Source organism: Scleropages formosus, chromosome 4 (genome assembly GCF_900964775.1).
Source record: "Scleropages formosus chromosome 4, fSclFor1.1, whole genome shotgun sequence".
Lineage (NCBI taxonomy): Eukaryota > Metazoa > Chordata > Actinopteri > Osteoglossiformes > Osteoglossidae > Scleropages > Scleropages formosus.
In genome coordinates this window covers 881,388-899,982 of record NC_041809.1, presented here as the reverse complement: position 1 = coordinate 899,982, position 18,595 = coordinate 881,388, and the positions used below count along the sequence as shown (strand labels likewise).

Below are 18,595 nucleotides of genomic sequence, written 5' to 3'. Positions count from 1 at the left end.
ACTTGCCTTAAAATAAACCAGTCAGAGAGGCTCGTCTGGAGTGTTGAGTTTATTGGTTGAGCTCAATATGCAGCCACTGAAAGGACGACACGACTATCGATGGACTAGTGAAGGACTAGCGATGGACAACAGGCATCCGGCCCGCACTACGGTGACGCTCCCAGTGAGAATCCTGGCCGATTCGGTACGTTATGTGTTCTCGCTATGAAAGGCGCGACACCCCGGCGCTCGGGGGTCGATCAGTGACGGGAGTCAAGGGGTTTCCGGGGGCTCCGGGTGCCGAGACACTCGCCGCTCCCGCCGGGGTGCCGGTCACGCCCCCAGGAACGAGACGGCCGTGTCCCTCTCTTCCACCAGCTCGGTGGCCGTCGCGTCCATCTTCTCTCGCGAGAAGTCGTTTATCTGCAGCCCGGTTACGATCTTCCAGGCCTTGTCCTGCAAGAGGATGGAGGAGAAGGTGTGAGATTCCCGCTGTGAGGGGCCCCGGCGGCTGTGGCGGGACACCGGCACCCCACCTTGATCACCACGGGGAAAGAGTAGATGAGGTCGTCGGGGACGCTGTAGGGTTTCCCATTGGAGTAGACGCCCATGGACACAAAATGACCCTGGAAGGGAAGAACAAAGGGAGCACCGTTCAGCTCATTCAGACAGTGACACAGTGACACAGTGACACACACACACACACACACACACACACACACACACACACACAGGGGGGTGGAGTGGTACCAACCTCTGGGGTCCCAAACCAGATGTCCCTCATGTGGTCACAGATAGCCTTGGCGGCAGACATGGCACTTGAGAGCTTCCTGGCCTTGATGACGGCACCTCCACGCTGCTGCACAGTCTGCTCTCATAAGCACGCGCGCACACACACACACCTGTTGCTATCCAGGGATTTCTATTTTCAGTAAACCATCCATGAACCCAACCCCCTCCCGGTGCTCACTCACAGAGATGAAGTCGCCCTTGAGCCATTCGTCGTCCTTCACGGCGTCAAACACGTCCATCTCCGTCCCGCTCACCGTCACCTTGGCGTGGTGGACGTCCGGGTACTGAGTGGACGAGTGGTTCCCCCAGATGATGACGTTCTTCACGTTGTCCGTGGGGACGCCGACGCGCATCGCCACCTGCAGGGAACATCGAGCTCGACGCCTGGAGACCTCGCGCGGGGGACGGGCTGAAGCCGGTGAAGCCGGAACCTCCAGCGTCCGGGTCAACAAGAGATGGACTGACCTGGGAGGCGGCGCGGTTGTGGTCCAGACGGGTCAGGCAGGAGAAGTTCTCCTTGGGGATGGAGGGGGCCGACTTGGCGGCGATCAGGCAGTTGGTGTTGGCTGGATTTCCGACCACCAGGACCTGGAGGCGGGGACACGGCCGCAGGTCACCGTGGAGCGCAGCGCCCCGCGGCGGAGCCAGAGTGCAAACACAAGGCCCGTGCTCTAACCGATAAATATTTAATATTTGTTAAAGTGCAAGAGACCAGTTTCCAAGGTGTTCCTGCACCGTAACGAGGCCTGTGAGACACACCACTGAATTCTGCAAGTCTGTTCGTAGCTCAGCTTGTTCATCACTCCGCAGATAATTTTACAGTCAGTATAAGTAATACCACAGAGATGTTCCGTAAAAGCCTCCTGCTTTCGTTAATAAAAAAAAAAATACTTTGTAAGACTTAGCTACTTTGAAACTAATTCTAAATCACCGACATTTAATTACTAAATTACAATTAATTACCGAGTCCGGACTCATTCATCTCACAAACATGCAACGTTCCTCATCTCGCTGATGACTGATGCTGAGGAATGCCAGACACTAGCTGTAGACACTGAGCAAACGAGTTGAAGTAAGGCGGTCCAACACTCCTGTCTGGGTGCTCTTTACTGCCTCCTGCTGGACAGCCGGTGGTGTAGCGGGTAGAGTCGCTGCCTTTGGATCTAAAGGTTGCGGATTCAAACCCCACCTCTGGCTGTAGTACTCCTGAGGAAGGTACTTACCCTAAATTGCTCCAGTAAAATTACCCAGCTGTACGAAGGGGTAAATACTGTAATTGTAGGCAGCGTAACACTGTAAGTCACTTTCGAGAAAATTGGTTGGACACGTAAATTCAAGGTGCTTCTGTTCCACAAAAGAGATTTTATTTTTATCCTAAATACATGCAGTTTTTTTTTAAAAAAAAAAAAAAAAAAAAAAAAAAACTTGAAATTATGTGTGTGTGTGTGTATTTCTTTCCGAAAATTCATATCGCAAACATTCGGAACTCGAGGAACCAGCGTTACATCATAAGGCTGAGTGACCAAAGCAGGTGCCACGAGTGTCCAGCAGGGGGCGACCCTGAGAAATGGTCACTACTGCTAGGGTTCTGCTTAGAGGAGAAGAGCTGGACACCGTGCGCAGACGGTCCCTCACCTTCACCGTCTTCTTGGCGTACTTGTCCAGCGCCGCCCCCTGGGACTTGAAGATACTCACGTTGGCCTTCAGCAGGTCCTTCCTCTCCATGCCCTCTTTCCGGGGCATGGAACCCACCAGAATGGCGGCGTCCAAGTCCTTGAAGGCCACTTCCTCCTTGTCAGTTGGGACAACCTCTGCGAGGGGGCAGGAGGGGGGTGGTAGAAAGGACCCGGAAACACCGCTCAGGTGTCCAGTTCACGCTCCGCTGCCCCCCCGGCCGACTCGATGGCGACGCACCTTTCAGAAGCGGGAGGGCACAGTCCTGCAGCTCCATGACGACGCCGTCCAGCACGGGCAGCATGGGCGAGATGTCCAGGAGCAGGAGGATGATAGGCTGCTCGGGACAGAGGGGGCGGAGACAGGTGTTACGGCCGGGGGGGGGGGGGGGGGGGGGGGGGTGTTGCCACGGGTAATGCGTGCGGGGGAGGGGGGGGTTTAACGGCCGTCCTCACCTGGTCCTTACCGAAGACGTCGCCCTTGGCGATGCTGTAGAGCAGGGAGTAGGCGATCTGGCCGGCGGCGCCGGTCACCAGCACTCGGATGGGGTCACACTGCAGGGCCACAGAGAGTGAGGAGCCCCAGTGGGGGTGTGTGTGTGTGGGGGGGGGCGGACACAGTGACATCTTGGCCCCTTAAATACCCTACTGGGGCTGGGGATTTAAACACACACAGGACAGTGACCCTGCTGGATTGAAATACACAATGGTGACCCGTTACGTGTAAAAATAGCGCCTCGGACCATGACCCAGGAGTGACGTGTGTGTTCCTAACTTGAGTTCCCCAAAGGTGCGGAGACGCAGTCCGCACACAGGCCGTTACTTTGCACTTCATTTCATCATATGATTTACACATGATAAAATCATCAATTTCACGCACTGCAGTGATTTACCGTGATTTACCCTGCTTTACCCTGCTTTCACAGGTACGAGGCTATTCGCGGTATGATGTCTGTCACTCAGCCACTGACTTCACTGCTTTTTTTTACTCCCCGTCCGTCCGTCGGCGTCGCGAACCGACAGCGAACCGATAGTTCGGAGCCCAACATAAGCGCGTCCCCGTTCAGCACAGGCACGTTCGCGCACCTTGGAAGGACGGGACGAAGCAGCTCGGCTCACCATATCTGCGCTGTCGATCAGATCCGCCCGCGAATCGCGCTCCGGTACACGGGGAGGTCACCTCTGCTTCACCGCTCCCGTCTGCAGGGCTGTCACACGGTGCGGGAGGGGGCCGGGCCGTGTGCCGCTTGGCTCTGCGCTGCTTGCTGGGAAATGTGGTTTGACTTGGCCAAATTCCAACATGGCGACGAGTAAAAATGGACTACATTCACCGAGACGCGCTTCGCGACGAGCCGATGTTCTTCAAGCGTTAGACGTTGGCCAAAATTCCAAAATCTCGACTTGTGACATTCACTACATTTCCCAAGATACACTGCTCCGTGATAAGCTGGGTAATGTAGTTCAACTGTCTCATGTTGTCAGAAAGCCCTTCATGGCGCCATCGGAAAACAGACTACAATACCCAAGAGGGAGCGCTTCATGACAGCAACCAGCGTTATTAGAAACGCGGACACTGATTCTCTCCACTTGTTGATCGGGAGGCGGAAAACGTGGGAATCAAGACTCGTTTGTGTCTGAGAATAATGGCGATTTGTTGCTCCTCCGTCACTGGATTCGAGATGCTATTTGAGCCGGTATCCAGGCAACAGACTGATTAGAAGAAGAGGGATGGAATGCGGATTAAAAACGCGCGGTCATTGCTGTAACCTTTTTTCGGGTCTGCGCTGGTTCCGATCGTTCAGCGTGATGAACCGCGAACTGCGAAGGGCCACGAGGGACCGAGCGGCAGTCGCGTGCTAGTGGTTGATGAGCGCGTTTCACCCGGGAGGCCGCGTCGGCTCGTGCGGCCCGTGGTTGCTTGGAGACGGAGGAGCGAGTCGTGCACGAGCGCAAACGGATCGCGGTGTGAAACTCCCACATGACTGATTGACGGCAGTAAGTAAAGATTTTAAAAGATTTTTAAAAATGAACTCTTCACTGTTGAATGAACTGTTGCTTCTTCTCGCTGCGCTGACTCACGTGATCAATATTATGACTATTATTATTATAATTATCATGATTATCTGACACTTCGGCCCAAACTCTCCTGCAGTATTAATACAGCTGACAGTTTTACTATAGTAAGTAGGGGTGCATACCTTGATCATTGCAATCCAGCATTAATGTGGATGGGACTCGAACCGACTGGTACCACTATCAGCTGCTGCACTGAAACAACTGATTATATGCAATGATGATGACAACATTGTTTAAGTTACCATGTTTACCCTATAGGCCTCACTGTGATACCTGTGAAATTGTATAAAATGTTTCTTCTAGTGAACTCCGTCGTGCATCGACTACAAGAACCGACGATTATTCTGAGGACATTAACATTTTATTCTAACTCCTGCATATTCACAAAGTATTTTTTTTTAATCATATTTAAATGTTTCTGACAGTTTTCACCAAAGCCAATTACAGTGTTCATCTACTTGTTCTGATTTACCCATTTATACAGTAAAAATTACCCTGCTGTAGCAGCTAAGGGCAGGTACCTTCACGCAGGGTACTGTAGGGAGAGGGGGATTTGAACCCAGGACCTTCGGATTGCCAGGCGACACCTCCTAAGAGGCACGACACAGTCTGCTCCGCTTAGGCGACAATAACTAATCACTGAGCTCAGAGTATTAATGTAGTAAATATGTGCGTTACTGAAGCTGCGGGACTAAGGGTTCGACTTCCGAGGGCTCGCAAAAAGCCGCCGAATCACCGTTTGGGTCGATGCTGCATTTTGCCGAATGTTGTTCACGTCAAGTTTGCTGCACTTCTCATTTTCCAGCTACATTTAATTCTATCTCGATGTCGGGCGCCATCGACGTGGGACGCGACGCTGCCCGTCCGCGTCTCTCGGCCCCACGGTTGCCGTCAGGCCCCTCTTCGGTGCTGCTCTAGGGGTCGCTACCCTGTTACCGGATCCCGCGAGTGAATATTGCATGGCCTCATTACAGGGTCATTACAGCCACCAGAACAACAGAGCAGGAGATGCGGTTACAGAAGGTGGGGGGGTGGGGCTGCAGTGAGCCTTCATTAAATAAATAATTTTTAAAAAGTTCAAGCTGAGAAGAGGAGCAGCGTGAGCTTCTGTGCGACTCGGATCGACACCTGCACGGAGGTCTCGGTCCCCAAGAGGAGTTTCCTGGAGTCCAGCTGCTCCTGTATCAGTGTGGCATTGACCTGCAGCCACTGAGCGGGGGGAGTGTGAGTGTGAGTCTGTGTCTGTCTGTCTGCACAGCAGGGGACGCAGCGCTTAGGATCCAGAGGAACCGGCTCCGAATCCCACCGTTTCTGTCATACCTTAGATCAAGGTATTTACTCCGAATGGCCCCGGAAAAATGAGGCTGCGGTATAAATGACTGACGGTACAATAATGTAGTACATTAGAGAAGTCGCACTGGAGAAAAGTGACGGATGGATGGATGGAGGGATGGATGAATGAACATGTGATGCGTGCAGATTTTCCCCTGAGCAGCAGGGGGCGCCGGTGTGTAACGTGTGGATGGTCCCTCCGCGGGGGCCTGTGTTTGGACACGTCACATGTTGGGGATGTACTGAGGGAAGAACGGGTTTGTCCCATATGGAGTAAAAGTTACTGTGCTGAGTGACAAACCGGGACATTTTGGGACGTTTTCAGCGTGTTGCTCTCCTCCCCCAATAAATAGCGTCTCAAACCGTAACAATTTGGTCCGCATTTATGTCCGTGTTTGCTGGGTTCCGCTCTGGTTTCCTCACTTGCCTCCCCTCCGATCCAAGGGCCCCCCCCGCCCCCTACTCCGTGCCCGGGCCTGTCGGGGTTCGAGTCCTTTTTGTTTCTCTCAGGAGGAATGTGAGCGGATTAAGGCTCTTTTTCCTCCTGGTCCGAGTGCTGCAGATGTGAGGGCCGATAATGTCCTGCCTGCGGGGGGGTGGATGGGGGTGGATGGGGGGTGCAGGCATGGAGCCGTTCTCTCGCCCTCCCAGGGGCCACGGGAGGCTGTTGGGTGCTTTGCCAGACTCTTTCTTGCACCGTTCCTCCTGTCTGCTGCTTGGGCCTTTTTACCCGACTGATGCGGTAAAAATGTCCCATCGCAGGCGACAGGGACAGTTTGGGCATCGACGACAGACACGTTGACCTTTTGTAACCCCATCGCCTACAGCGATGAGCGGTTCTTTCGCGGAGAGTCAACGCGGCGATGCAGGACGGGTCCGAGCCCCCAGAAGGAAAGGGCTCCGTGCCGGGGGGGGGGCGTTGGGGACTTGTTGGGTGTAATTAAAGATGAAGGATAGCTGGACCGGCGGTCGACTGGAGCTTTAATCTGTGGGTGGTTAAATAAGGAGTGCAGCGCGGAGCATCTCTCCTCGGTTCAAGGTGACCCCGAGGGACAGTCTTTCCTTCTCGGTGAGGTCGGCCCATCGCCATGGCAACCGGCCCACCTCTGGCTCTGGGGTGGCAGTCTCGTGTTTGGGGGGCTTTGACCAGTGAAAGGACTCAGTCCATCTCTGCAAGTGGAGGGGAGAGGAGGCCTGGGTGACCCCTGTCCTTGAGACCACGACCACACACACACTCTCTCTCTCTCTCTCTCTCTCTCTCTCTCTCTCTCTCAGGTCACAACTGTCACTGGCTGGGAATATTCTGACTGCTCTTCTGGATGAGCTCTGCTCTGGTTTCCAGCTGCCTGTCTCACAGGATGTGTTCTCCCTTCGTCCTGTAGGGGGAGCCAGAGTGCAAGCGTCTGGTTGCTGGAGCTGCCTGGGGGGGCTGTCGTCCTGCTGAGGTCCCCTAGTGTCCCCTGCCTGTCCCTCTCTCCTGGGGGACCCATGGCGTTCTGTCTGGCGGAGCTCCACCTGTGGTCCTGCAGGAGCAGTCTGAAGGTCGCAGGTAACCAAGTGACCCCCTGCCACCACCCCCACACCCCCCGCCCGGGGCAGAGCGTTAACCGCGACCCTTCCTCTCTCCGCAGACACGGACATCGGGACCTACCAGTTCTACGATAAAGGAGAACCGGGTAAAAACACTGCTGCGTGGTGTGTGCTGCCACACAGGTCAGGGGTCACGGGGTCACACGGCACCTCATATTAAAGTTTCCAGTTGTTTATCTTTTAGTATCTCATTTTTCTTCACTTACTGGTTTTCTACAACTTGTCTGTAAACAGTGAGTCGTGAGCCATGTTCACCCTCCGAGCCCATAGGGGGCAGTAAAGAGCAGCAAATGAAGCAGCAGTGTGGGACCATATGAATTCCACTGAGCCCCTGTGTGTGTGTGTGTGTGTGTGTGCGCAGCCCCCATGTGCTGTTCCTCAAGGTCACTGATCAATAACCCGATGAGGGACGCTGAACACACTGGAGGATCCATGAGTCATCGATGCCCACTGAACCAGAGTTTGTAGAAATTGTCCTTTTAGTCCATTACAGTTTTTATTTTTTGATGCGGCTCCAATTTAATAAGAGCGTTAAAGTATGCCTTACAGCGTATTTTCCAATTTACTGTGGTATTTCAGAGTTTTACGGCGGCGCACTGGAGGGACGTCTGTCCTGTAGCCTTTCGCCCCCAACTCCGTTCGTAAGCTGACAGGAGTCCAGCGCGGTTCGAAGCGAAACCCTCTTTACGCTCGGGACCGAATCGACCTTGGGGACGAGGCATTTCTGGGCCGGGGTTCGAATCCCGGAAGCGATCAAGGTGTGTGAAAGTTGCTTTACCTCGGTAAACGCGGTAAGCGGCGAAGTCAAGCGGCTAAGAGCATCTGCGAGGGATTCTGCGCGCGGAAGATATTAGTTGTTTGCCCCCTGCGGGCTGCGCGCGTGAAACGGGATTGAAACGCTTGACATTTAGCGGGACGCGATCGGACTCCTTCCTTCCTGTCAAAGCCCTTGTTTTCCCGCGTTTCTTCATGGCGGCAGCGAGACGAAAGCGGCGCCGTTTCCTCGGCTCGGCGATAAGGGCATCGAGAGCCGCGCCGCCCCGGGGCTTAATTAGCGCCACGCGTCGTCGTGCGCCCCAGCTGCTCCCCGATTGGCTGCCGCTCGCTCCTTCGTTAACGCGCCCCCGGCAGCACGGCGAGTCAGCGAGTGCGTACCATGGTAAATGTGCAGCAGAGAGACTTCATGAGTGGGAAGTTGCTTGACTTCCCTGTCATTCATTGTGTGTGTGTGTGTGTGTGTGTGTGTGTGTGTGTGTGTGTGTGTGTGTGTGTGTGTGTGTTTAAGGGCAATAGGTGCTATACCAGTTATAGCCATAAACTTGTACTGTCAGGGTTCCAGGTCCAAATTCCACTGAGTGCTGCAGTACCTTGTTTCAAGGTAATACCCTGACCTGACCATCACAGCAGACGGTGTTGGACTCATCGATGGAGCTGTCGGGAGATCAGGAGACAAATGGCTCTCGAAGAGATGGTTTCGAGACCCTTCTTCAGTGTGGGAGGGATTCAGCAGCTCCGAGGGTTGGGGGGCAGCAGTCAGACACAGCCACAGAGTGCAGGCAGCCAGTCAGGAGAGGGCGCTGTGGGACTGTGAGGTGGCACAGCTGTGGTCACTCTGTGCTCCCTGTGTTTGTTGCAGGGGGTCCGGAGGAGCACCACTTCTACAGGGAGAAGCAGCAGTTTGCCGAAGGTGAGTCCGTGTCGTCCTCCAGGAGGGACGTCGGGAGGGACGCTGTTTTTGGGGGTTTCGTGCCTGGTGCCGGAAGGTGAAGAGGGGCCTCGATTGCATTGACACGGGACGAGAACCCGGTCCGTGTGGCAGAGACACTGACGTCAGATCTGTGGCCCGGTAACCATGGCAACTAGTGTGTTTGGGAGCCACGGTCACCGGGTGCAGGTGTGTGTTGGTGCCTTGGTGCTGCTACACTGACGTTTCTGCAGGATGTGTGTTGCGGTGGCCCCCGTCTACCTGTCACCCCCCGAAGGGGATGGATGGGGCTCCACTCCCCTACAGGGTGGTGTTCTGGGGTTTTGCCGTCGGACCTTGCGCTGGACCGGTCACGTGACCCTCGTTCGCACTCTCGCTCTGGGTTTGCAGCCCGCGGCTACACCTGGACCCCCGGCAACCAGCGGCCCGAGAAGCTGCGGGACTCGCTGAAGGAGCTGGAGGTACCGGTTCGAATGCCCCTCCCCGACTCGGCCCCACGGCGGCCCCCCGTCTGTCGTCGGCCGCACATATGAGAGGGGATCGGGGCCCCCGCACACCAGCGCAGACACACAGACACCATTATGTTGTGGTTAATCCCCCTCCAACCCCACCCCCACACCGAGACCAGAAAGTGGACCGCGGTCCTCAACTCCGCCATGGGGGCTGCTGACCGGGCTCTGTGTCGCCCCTCCCCCACAGGAGCTGCTGCAGACCAGCACGTGCGTCCACTGCCGATGGAGGAGCAAGCGCTCCTGTCAGGTACCACGGTCCCTGGAGCCAACCCCTCTGTGTGTGTGTGTGTGTGTGTGTGTGTGTGTGTGTGTATATATATATATATATCTGTATATATAATGTATAACTGCACTCACTGTGTTTACAGCTGCTCCTCAACTCTGGGCTGCTCATCACCCTGAACCTGTCCGGACCGCAGCTGGACCGGGTCTTTGTGGACCGGACCCTTGTGGGCCGACTCCCAGGGTCCAGCATCAGCGACGGTGAGTTGGGGCCTCGTGCCGCCGTACCTTAACCGCCATCGGTGCGTCGACCGCGCAGTGAACGTTGACACGGTGTCCGATTCTCTGAGGGACGCAGCTCCTCGGCTTAGAAACACAACTGAGCATAAGGTTGTTCGTAACTTAAAAGTCACTGTCGTTACTGAATCACCGTCAGCAATAAACAGATTAACAGTAATAAACTGCTGGTAATGTAGTGGTTAGAGCTGCTGCCTTTGGACCTAAAGGTTATAGGTTCGAACCCCAGCTCCAGCTATAGTACCCTTGAGCACAGTACTTACCGTGAATCGCTCTGGTAAAATTACCCAGCAGTATAACTTGGTGAATCGGGGTAGGTTGTTTTATAGAAAATTGATACAGATGTTCCTCCATTCACTCGTGAATTAAAATGAATAGCGGTTATTACAAATAAAGAATGTTGTATTTTAATATTTTTATTAACTTACAGCTAAATTAAAACGAGGGCAGCATGATGGCGCGGCAAGTAACACCTCCGCCTCACGGCACTTGGGCTCTTTGGCTACGGGTTCGAATCTGACTGTGTGTGGAGGGTTGGGTTAACCTAATGTTCTTCCAGCATCTGTGGAGGTTTCCTCCGCGTGCTCTGGTTTCCTCCCACAGTCCAAACACACGATGTCTTTCAGGTGAACTGGTGATGCTAAATTATCCATATTGCGATAATGGCTCTGCGTGTGTGTATTTGCATCGGCTCACCTCGCTGCTGTGTTCGGTGCTCTCCAGCGGTGATGACGGACCGCCTCCTCCTCCTCACCTTCACCGAGAAGAATCAGGTGTGTCTGGTGCACCTGAGCCGCCACGTTCAGGGCTCCCCGGAGCTCGGCCCCCGGTTCGAGAAGCTCTCCCCTTCAGAGCTGAAGGTACGGCAGCCAATTCCCAGCACGCGCTGCTCTGCGGACAGAGGTTGTGTGAGCGTGACCCTCGTCGGCACGACGACTACGGACTGTTCCGCAGGTCCCTCGGGTCCATTGTTTGCCCGTGGCGCGCGGAACAATTTGGAAGGGTTTTTGCGGAGCCTCACCTGTCCTCATCTCGCCCAGGTGTGCTGTGTAGATCTGCCCGGTCTGCCAGGGAGACGGCTGGACCGCCGCGTCCATCTCAACAGCGTGCAGGACATGGCCCTCTGCTGGTGGGCGGCGGTGGACAACGAGGCCTGGCCCTGGTCCCCGGTGTCTAGCCAGGAGGACCGCGCCAATCTAGTGCTGCTGGCCTGTGGAGTAGGTGCTGGAGGGGGGCTCAAGGTGAGGGAGATCCTGCGTGTCCTCCGGTCACCCCGCGGTCACCTTGCGGTCATCGCATGCGGTCCTCGTTCGGGACGACGCCCGACGCGGCCGGAGGAAACGGGGACCGTGGGTCTGCGCTCGGAGACTCCGACTCTTTATCTTCATCGCGAGCGCAGCGTCCTCTCTGCACGCGTCTCCTTCGACCGCACCTTTCAGATGCTGCGTCCTTTATTTCCGTCTGCGGTCGCGGTGCGCGTTCGGCCTTCCTAATGATCTGTTGGAAGGGAGAAGAGGCCACGCGCACACTCGCACACCTCGCCGCGTCTCTGTTGTTGTTGTTCTGAGCTGTTTCACTTCCATCCTCTTTTTATCGGGTCACAATTTATCAGCGAGTCGAACTTTTTAATTACTGTCGGTCCTCAGCGAACGCGGCGCGTGCAAAGCGCAGGCAGTCAGCACACGGTGGATTTGCATACATTACCGCGGTACGGTACGGTACTGTGCCAGACGGCTAATTCGGTGTTTATGGCACTGAGGCTGGAGCCGCTCTCTGAGCTGGATAATTGGCTGAAAGGGGGCGCCGCTGCGCAGAGGGCCGAGCGCCTTTATCTCTCGCGCCGCAGAGCGGGGAGAAGAGGAGCGAGGGGGGGGGGGGTTCCGAGTGGCGTCCAGCTCCGTCGGGGGGGAACCGCCTCGTACCGGTTTCCGGCGCTCCGTCCTGCGGTCAGCGGCTTCTCTGCCGAGCGAGAGCACGGACGCTGACCGCAAGCTGCCGCTCGTCTGAACCGCCTTTATTCAACTCCCTCCCACGGTGTTTACAGAGCGTCACCCCCAGAGAGAGAGCTGTGCAGCAGGTGGTGCGGGGTTTGGAGGGGATTTGAACCCACAAACCCCCCCCCCCCCCATTACGATACTTTCCCCGAACAGATAGAGGAGGATCGAGCTTTTATTCACTGTGACTTCGGGGCTAAAAGCGACGTTGGATTTATGAACAAAACGAGTTATGAACACGCTTGTTGTCCCAGGCTGAAGAGATCCAGGGAAGAAACACGCATGTCCTGTGTTCCCAGGTATGTCCACCTCATCGGGCTGCATAAATAGACATAAAATATTTAAATACAGTGACCCCTTGGGGGGGGGGGGGGGTTTAGCTGTCCTTGAGGTGGACGGCTGTGCTGCTGCCTGCCGGGGGTGGGGCGTCTCTGCCCACATCCCCTTTACAGGATTCTGCCCCTCTCCCACCCCTTTAATCCCCAAACACGACTCCCACTGCTCCCTGGGAATCGGCCCCGGGGATTATGGGGAAAAATCATCTGCCCCCCCACTCCCCCCACCCCTCGCAGGCAGGCAACCCGCTTAACCGTCTTCCAACTGCTGACAGACTGCGGCTTTGCGGGCACTGCTGCTCAGTTCTGTCCCCCCCCCCCTCCCCCGACAGGGACCGAACGAGTGTAACGCGTCCCGCTGAGGACACGGACTGCGATCCCGCGGTCCTACGGCCACAGCCGTAAACTCCTCTCCGCTCAGGGAAATTCTCACTTTTCTGCACGAACGGTTAAACCGCGTTGAGCTTTTCGGATCCAATCGGCTCCCGAACGCAAGTTTTACCCTGGATCACCTCGTTGTTGCACATCGCTACATCAACAATTTTCAGAGGTACAACCCTACCGCGGCGTTTTTGTTTTTTACCGACCTGTTCCCAGCGACCCGTCTTTGCCCTTCGAGCCGATAGGGGGCGGTAAAGAGCAGCAGAGCGTGGGACCGACCTCGTTCAACTCGGTGCCGCAGCGTTTACGGCCGAGTGTCGCCGATGAGTGGCAAGACGGGGAGCATCGAACGTGTTTGCGGGGGGGGGGAGATCAGCCATCGATGAGCACTGAACAGGAGTTTGTGGAGGCGACGTGCTTTCAAATTACTTTAAACTGGTATCTCTTAAAGTTCTCTAGATTTTGGAAGTGTTTCACATTTGTTCGTTTATTTGATGCTTTTCTCCAAAGTGGCTTACAATTATTTAACTAATTTATACAGCTGGGTGACTTTTGCTAAAGCGATTTAGGATCAGTACTTTGCTCAGGGCTACTACAGCTGGATGTGGGGTTCAAACCTGTGACCTTTGGGTCCAAAGGGAGCAGCTCTTTACTACAATTTACACTCCGAATGCTTTTACCCCTGACGCTGAGTGGTAAAAGTGTCTCCGGAGTTACGAACGCAGCTGGGACGAATCGAGGAGCCAGTCGGGGTCTCGTTGCCCACGCAGGTGCTGAGCTGCGTCCGGACGGAGGGCGACCCGCTGGACTGCCGGTTCAGCCTGCGGCAGCCGTACCGAGTCCTGACGGCGGAGCTGGCCGAGGGCGGGGAGTCGGTGCGCAGCTGCGCGTACGAGTGCGCGCGCGGGCGACCCCAGCGCCTGTCGGCGGACCGGGTGCCTGTGGCGGCGCGCCCCGTGTCCTGCAGCCGCGACCCCGGCGAGGGCAGGCTGCTGCTGGGGCTGCGCGACTCCTCCCTGCTGCTGGCCGACGGTGGGAGCGGGCGCCGGGTCGGGACCCGGACCCCCATGTTGCCCTCGCTGCTGGCCTGGCACCCGACGGGGGCGCTCTTGGTGGCGGCCGGCGCTCAGGGCGAGCTCCAGTGCTTCGACGCCGGCCTGACCCCCATGGGCTTGCAGCTGCTGACGGAGGACTCGGCCCCCCCCGCGGGCCCCACCCTGCAACTGTCCCGGCACCTGCGTGCCGCGGAGGGGCTCGCGGGCCTGCGGTGGGCCGCGGCCGCGTCTCCGCCCGGCGCCGGGGCCGACGCCCCCGAGGTGCACGACCTGCTGATGCTCGCGTTCCACGGCGGACCCCTCGCAGCGCTGCGCTTCCGACTGGGTGAGTGGGGGCGCGACCTTTGACCCCTCCCTTTCGGAACCGCGCGGTCGAGGTGCCCCGTTGAAGCGCCGCGTGTTGCCCCCGTTGCCCCGCCAGGAACCCTCACCGGCGGCCAGCTGGGGCCCGCCGAGCTCGTCCGGCAGAGGCTACGCTACGGCCAGGCAGGGGCGGCGGTGGAGCTGTTGGGCACCATGGACTGGAGCATAGCGGGAGCCGAGTGCTACGGGATTCTGGCGACCATCATGGACCATCTGTTTAGGGTGGAGCTCGACGCCGACGCGGAGGGTGGGTTCCGTCGACATGCAGCACGGCGGCACTGCTGCTACCCCTGACCTCTGACCTCTGCCCGTTTGCTCCCTCAGCTCATATGGAGGCGGCCCTGGGCACCTTCTACGCCCCCCGCAGGCCGTTGTCCCATACGGTGGTGCTCGAGTACCGAGATCCCATCTGCAAGTACGCCCGCAGGTTCTTCCACCACCTGCTCAGGTGAGTGCCCCCTAGTGCTTGGGAGATGGGGGGGGTCAGAGGTCACGGCGTTCACCTCACCTCGCGCCGCTCTGATGGACGCCGCACGTGTGTCTTCGGTGCGTTTCAGACACCAGCGCTTCGAGAAGGCCTTCCTGCTGGCCCTGGACATCGGGGCCAGAGACCTCTTCATGGCAAGTGACCGACCGCCCGTGTGTGTGTGCGGGACAGGCGTTGGCGGAGCCCTGATCCGTCTGAAACTTAAACGACGTTCTTGTTGTGCTTCGCCCGCTCAGGACATCCATCACGCTGCCCGCGATCGGGGAGAATTGGTTCTGGCCCACGTGGCGAAGCGGAAGGCGAAGGAGATCGACGCCGAACCGGTGGCCGGAGGAGGTGAGCGAGCAGCGTGGTGCGGTGCGGCGGAAAGGGGACCCGTTCGCCGGGAATCCTAGTCGAACCCGCGACCTTGCGAGACGCACGCGTTTGTCCTCTCAGCTCACGAGCGGAGCGGCTCTCTCGGGACCTGAGCCCACAGCCTCCAGGCACGAGGCCAAGTGTCCTAAGTACGCCACCTGGTGGTGGGAGGTGGACATGGGCTCATCTCCTCACTTCCGCCTTCTGTGCAAAAGGGTTGAAAGGGAAACCGCAACCGGGTTGAGCACTGAGCCCCCGCTGCACATATGTAGCGGTTAAGGACTTGTAACCTGGAGGTTGTTGGTTCGAGGCTCCGGGAACCTTGTGCTATTCCTACCAAGTGTGTGTTTGCAGAGGAGGAGCCGCGTTTACAGGGAGGGAAGAAGTACGGAGTGGAGTCTGCGCAGCCCTGGAGCGGGTCCTCGGAGGGGTCACGTCTCCCTGGAGGCTCCGCCAAAACCGTGGCTCCTTGGTGAGCGGTCGCCCGGCCGAGCGGTTCCGCCGCAACACAAATTGCCGCAAATATAATGGCTACAAATATTTTTCATTAGTTAGTTTTTTTTTTTTTTTTTTTTTATGTTCTTTGTTTGTTATGCAGCAAATATTCAGTTCAGTTCAATGTATTTACAGCGCTGTTTACTAGAGTATATTATTGGACATCGATTAATATCAACTGCGTTTCCACTTTGGGCCAATAGGGGCAGTAAAGAGAAAAACGACAGCAGTGTGGGACCACCTTAATTCTACTCTTTTACACGGTGTCTACAGTTTTATGAACAATCTGAGTGAAGAAGAGACTTTGCGGTCGCAGCTGAGGACCCTGGGTGCTTTACCGTGTTACATTTGTGTCTCTTGTAGTATTTCACGACAGTCCGCCGGGTGCAAGTCCACGCACGACAAAGTGTAAAACTGTGACTAAACAGGCTAAAACAGAGCAGCCGACTGAGTCCAAGCCTTAATCTGTCCTTTTTAGGGGGGGTGCGGCTTGCTGTCTTTTCTCCCCGATGACACATCCACCATTTATATGGATTTGTGCGCATTAGATGAAAATGGCTCCTATCCCGTGATCCTCGCGGCCTTTTCCTGGTTGTCGACTGTCCAACTGGCGACCGCAGGGAAGAGCGCGGTCCCGTAAGCCAGCGCTCCGTCGCCGCAAATCCCTCGCCCCCCTCGGCCCGTTTAAACAGGCGCGGCCCCAACAAGATGGACCAACTTAAGCTCCTTTTAGAATAGGGAGCAAGAGGGTTATGGCAATTTGGCAGCCGGAGCGACGGCTCCCGGAGCCCCGTGGCGGCAGGAGTGGGATGGGAGAAAGCCGATCGAGATGCTACCGGTTCCGATGCTGGCCACAGGAAGATGGGGCCGTATTTCAGCAACTCGCGTGAGGCTTAGCGTGACTGGGGGGGCGGTGCCCAGCAACCCCTCCCCCGCCAGGGTCCGATGGCAGTTCGCGGTGCAGAAACTACGAGGTGGAAGCGCAGAGCTCCGGGTGCGAACCAGCAAACCTACACCCATTTCCCGTTCAGTTTATTCTTAATAGCATTTTTTTTGTAGAGCAACTGACAGCTGTGTTACCCAGCCAGCCAGTAGGTGGCGGTAAAGAGCGCCAAACAGAACAGGAGTGAGGGGCCGCCCGAATCCGACTCGTTCCCACAGTGTTTACAGCTCCCGTGTGCTGTTCCTGGGTCTCGCGGATCGTCAGTTATCGCTGCAGAGCGATTTGTGGGGACGGCGCCTTTTTAAATGAGCTCTGATTTTGTGCAGCTTGAAGATGATTTTTTTTTCAATATCTTTACATTTTAAATGAAAATGTATTTGATGTATTTTTCTCACTCTGAAGTCATCAAACTAAGAAATAAACGGAGGGAGGCCTCTATTACTAACCTTTTGTTGATGGACTGAGTGGAGAAGTCACTTTTATTGCAAACAGACTTGGGGCTCAGGTACGATCTCACCTCCGAATCTGGACAAAAAGTGTCATTTCTCCCGCCTGAGGAGCCACATCAGTGGGCCTGTTCCTTCGGGACAAATCGCCCTTGATTCTTGAACGGTCGCAAACGGTCCGACCGGTGCTGGTGACTGAACCAGTGACCTCAGAGCAGCTCATGTGCGCCTTTCCCTTCTCCTCGTAGCAGCAGCGCGTTCGGAGGCAGCTTGGACCAGCAGCAGAAAGGGACACGTCCAGAGGCTGTGACAGCAGACCCCACCTGGCCTTGGAGGAGAGCAGGTGAGTCAGAGCAGCAACTTCAATGTAGTCTGTAGGTTCTCAGTTCGGTCCCTGATGCGGTGGAACGAGCTTCCTCCGTCCCTCGGAGCTGCTGAATCCCTTGCATCAGCACCGTCCGCTATGATTATCTATATACCGTATTTGCTGTTGGAATGGCACTTCTGCAGGAGCTGCTGGAGGGACGTGAACCGCCAACGTGGTGCCGTCACACACGCAAGCTGTGTGTCCGCAGCTCTTTGTCCGATGATGATGTACTTCGTTTACTGTGCCGTGCAGCGCTTTGGCGAGAAGTTCCTGATAAAGGCACTAATGTCACCCTTAGCAGAGCTGAACGCCCCCAGAAAGGGACTACGAAGAAGTGCTCACTCAGTCCAAGTGCAGAGGTGAAGGTGGGAGGACGGGTGACACAGAACAGCAGCAGTTTAACACGTTTCTGTTTTCCTCACTTTTTGCAGAAACGGACCTCGTTGACGGCGAAGGACAGGTAACGTGTCTCCATCACCTGCTCGAAGCACGTATGTCCACGTTTATGGGTGAGCGCAGGTACTGCGATTGGGGTGTTTCTTAAGCTGTTGTCCTCTCTTCCATTTTCAGGCACCTGGGGAAAGCGGATCTCTCAAAGTCGTTCACTTTGGTTTGGTGTGAGCCAGATTTGGCCCCGAGTCGTAAGCGTAAGGGACTGGAAACGGAGCGGAACGTCAGCGGAGCGAACGTGTAGAGAGACACGGAACGACGTCGGGGAAAGGAGCTGAACGCGCACACGTGCCAAGAGACAAAGTAAAAAAAAATAAATATATATATATATATATATACACACACACACACATACGGTACATATGTGTGCGTGTATATATGGAAATCATGTAATTATATAACACGTAACCCTGTTTCTCTTAATATACTGTATTTTATCTTTTTGTAACTATATTTGGGCAACCGTCCGAGTATCTGCAATAAATACAGAATAATCCGTACCAGCTGCCTTTCTCATTCTTTCCTCTGCGTCCTGAATTTTGTGAGCTTTTTCGAAGCGTGCAGCACCACAGGTGCGTTTCAAGCACCGGGGGGTCCGGTATTCGGCGGACCGAGCTCCCATCCGAGGCCGAAACGTACTTGCGTTCCATCAAGAAAAGCCAGGAGAAGACGAGGATGGAAGCGCAGAAGTGCATCCAGGATCCCTCCGACGACTAGTTTGTGCCTGAAAATCTGCTCGTACAG

General features: G+C 55.9%; 2 protein-coding genes across 6 annotated transcripts; one reads left to right on the top strand and one right to left on the bottom strand.

The window, feature by feature from the left end:
- Positions 1-38: 38 nt before the first annotated feature.
- mdh1ab (malate dehydrogenase 1Ab, NAD (soluble)) lies at positions 39-3,695 on the bottom strand. 3 transcript variants are annotated; one of them, XM_018740143.2, is made up of 9 exons: positions 3,531-3,693; positions 2,901-2,999; positions 2,686-2,782; positions 2,407-2,582; positions 1,237-1,359; positions 954-1,130; positions 734-847; positions 516-605; positions 39-435 (listed from the first exon to the last, which is right to left on the bottom strand). In XM_018740143.2, the coding sequence occupies exons 1-9, from the start codon at positions 3,564-3,566 to the stop codon at positions 313-315; spliced, it is 1,035 nt and encodes a 344-aa protein (XP_018595659.1). In that variant the 5' UTR covers positions 3,567-3,693; the 3' UTR covers positions 39-312. The 3 variants fall into 3 exon arrangements, with proteins under 3 accessions (XP_018595659.1, XP_018595660.1, XP_018595662.1); XM_018740144.2 differs by having other exon boundaries at positions 3,564-3,692; XM_018740146.2 differs by lacking the exon at positions 734-847 and having other exon boundaries at positions 3,531-3,695.
- Positions 3,696-4,005: 310 nt separating this feature from the next.
- On the top strand, positions 4,006-18,304 carry wdpcp (WD repeat containing planar cell polarity effector). 3 transcript variants are annotated; one of them, XM_029251418.1, is made up of 18 exons: positions 4,006-4,439; positions 7,235-7,401; positions 7,484-7,528; positions 9,079-9,129; positions 9,538-9,608; positions 9,847-9,906; positions 10,028-10,142; positions 10,902-11,038; positions 11,219-11,419; positions 13,659-14,268; positions 14,365-14,553; positions 14,631-14,754; positions 14,864-14,927; positions 15,030-15,129; positions 15,505-15,622; positions 17,286-17,377; positions 17,833-17,861; positions 17,972-18,304. In XM_029251418.1, exons 2-18 carry the CDS (start codon positions 7,341-7,343, stop codon positions 18,020-18,022), a joined length of 2,118 nt encoding a protein of 705 aa, XP_029107251.1. In that variant the 5' UTR covers positions 4,006-4,439; positions 7,235-7,340; the 3' UTR covers positions 18,023-18,304. The 3 variants fall into 3 exon arrangements, with proteins under 3 accessions (XP_029107251.1, XP_029107250.1, XP_029107252.1); XM_029251417.1 differs by having other exon boundaries at positions 17,283-17,377; XM_029251419.1 differs by lacking the exon at positions 7,484-7,528 and having other exon boundaries at positions 17,283-17,377.
- The last annotated feature ends 291 nt before the right edge of the window (positions 18,305-18,595 follow it).

What these genes read in the sequence shown, in the direction of transcription:
- mdh1ab (XM_018740143.2), bottom strand. Translation starts at nt 3,566, where the DNA reads ATGGTGAGCCGAGCTGCTTCGTCCCGTCCTTCCAAG. An exon ending in ACGTCTTCGGTAAGGACCAG is followed by an intron (nt 2,783 to 2,900) that starts GTGAGGACGGCC and finishes TGTCCCGAGCAG; the next exon opens with CCTATCATCCTCCTGCTCCT. An exon ending in ACAACCGCGCCGCCTCCCAG is followed by an intron (nt 1,131 to 1,236) that starts GTCAGTCCATCT and finishes TGTTCCCTGCAG; the next exon opens with GTGGCGATGCGCGTCGGCGT.
- wdpcp (XM_029251417.1), top strand. Translation starts at nt 7,341, where the DNA reads ATGGCGTTCTGTCTGGCGGAGCTCCACCTGTGGTCCTGCAGGAGCAGT. An exon ending in ACTCGCTGAAGGAGCTGGAG is followed by an intron (nt 9,609 to 9,846) that starts GTACCGGTTCGA and finishes CCTCCCCCACAG; the next exon opens with GAGCTGCTGCAGACCAGCAC. An exon ending in TCGTTGACGGCGAAGGACAG is followed by an intron (nt 17,862 to 17,971) that starts GTAACGTGTCTC and finishes TTCCATTTTCAG; the next exon opens with GCACCTGGGGAAAGCGGATC.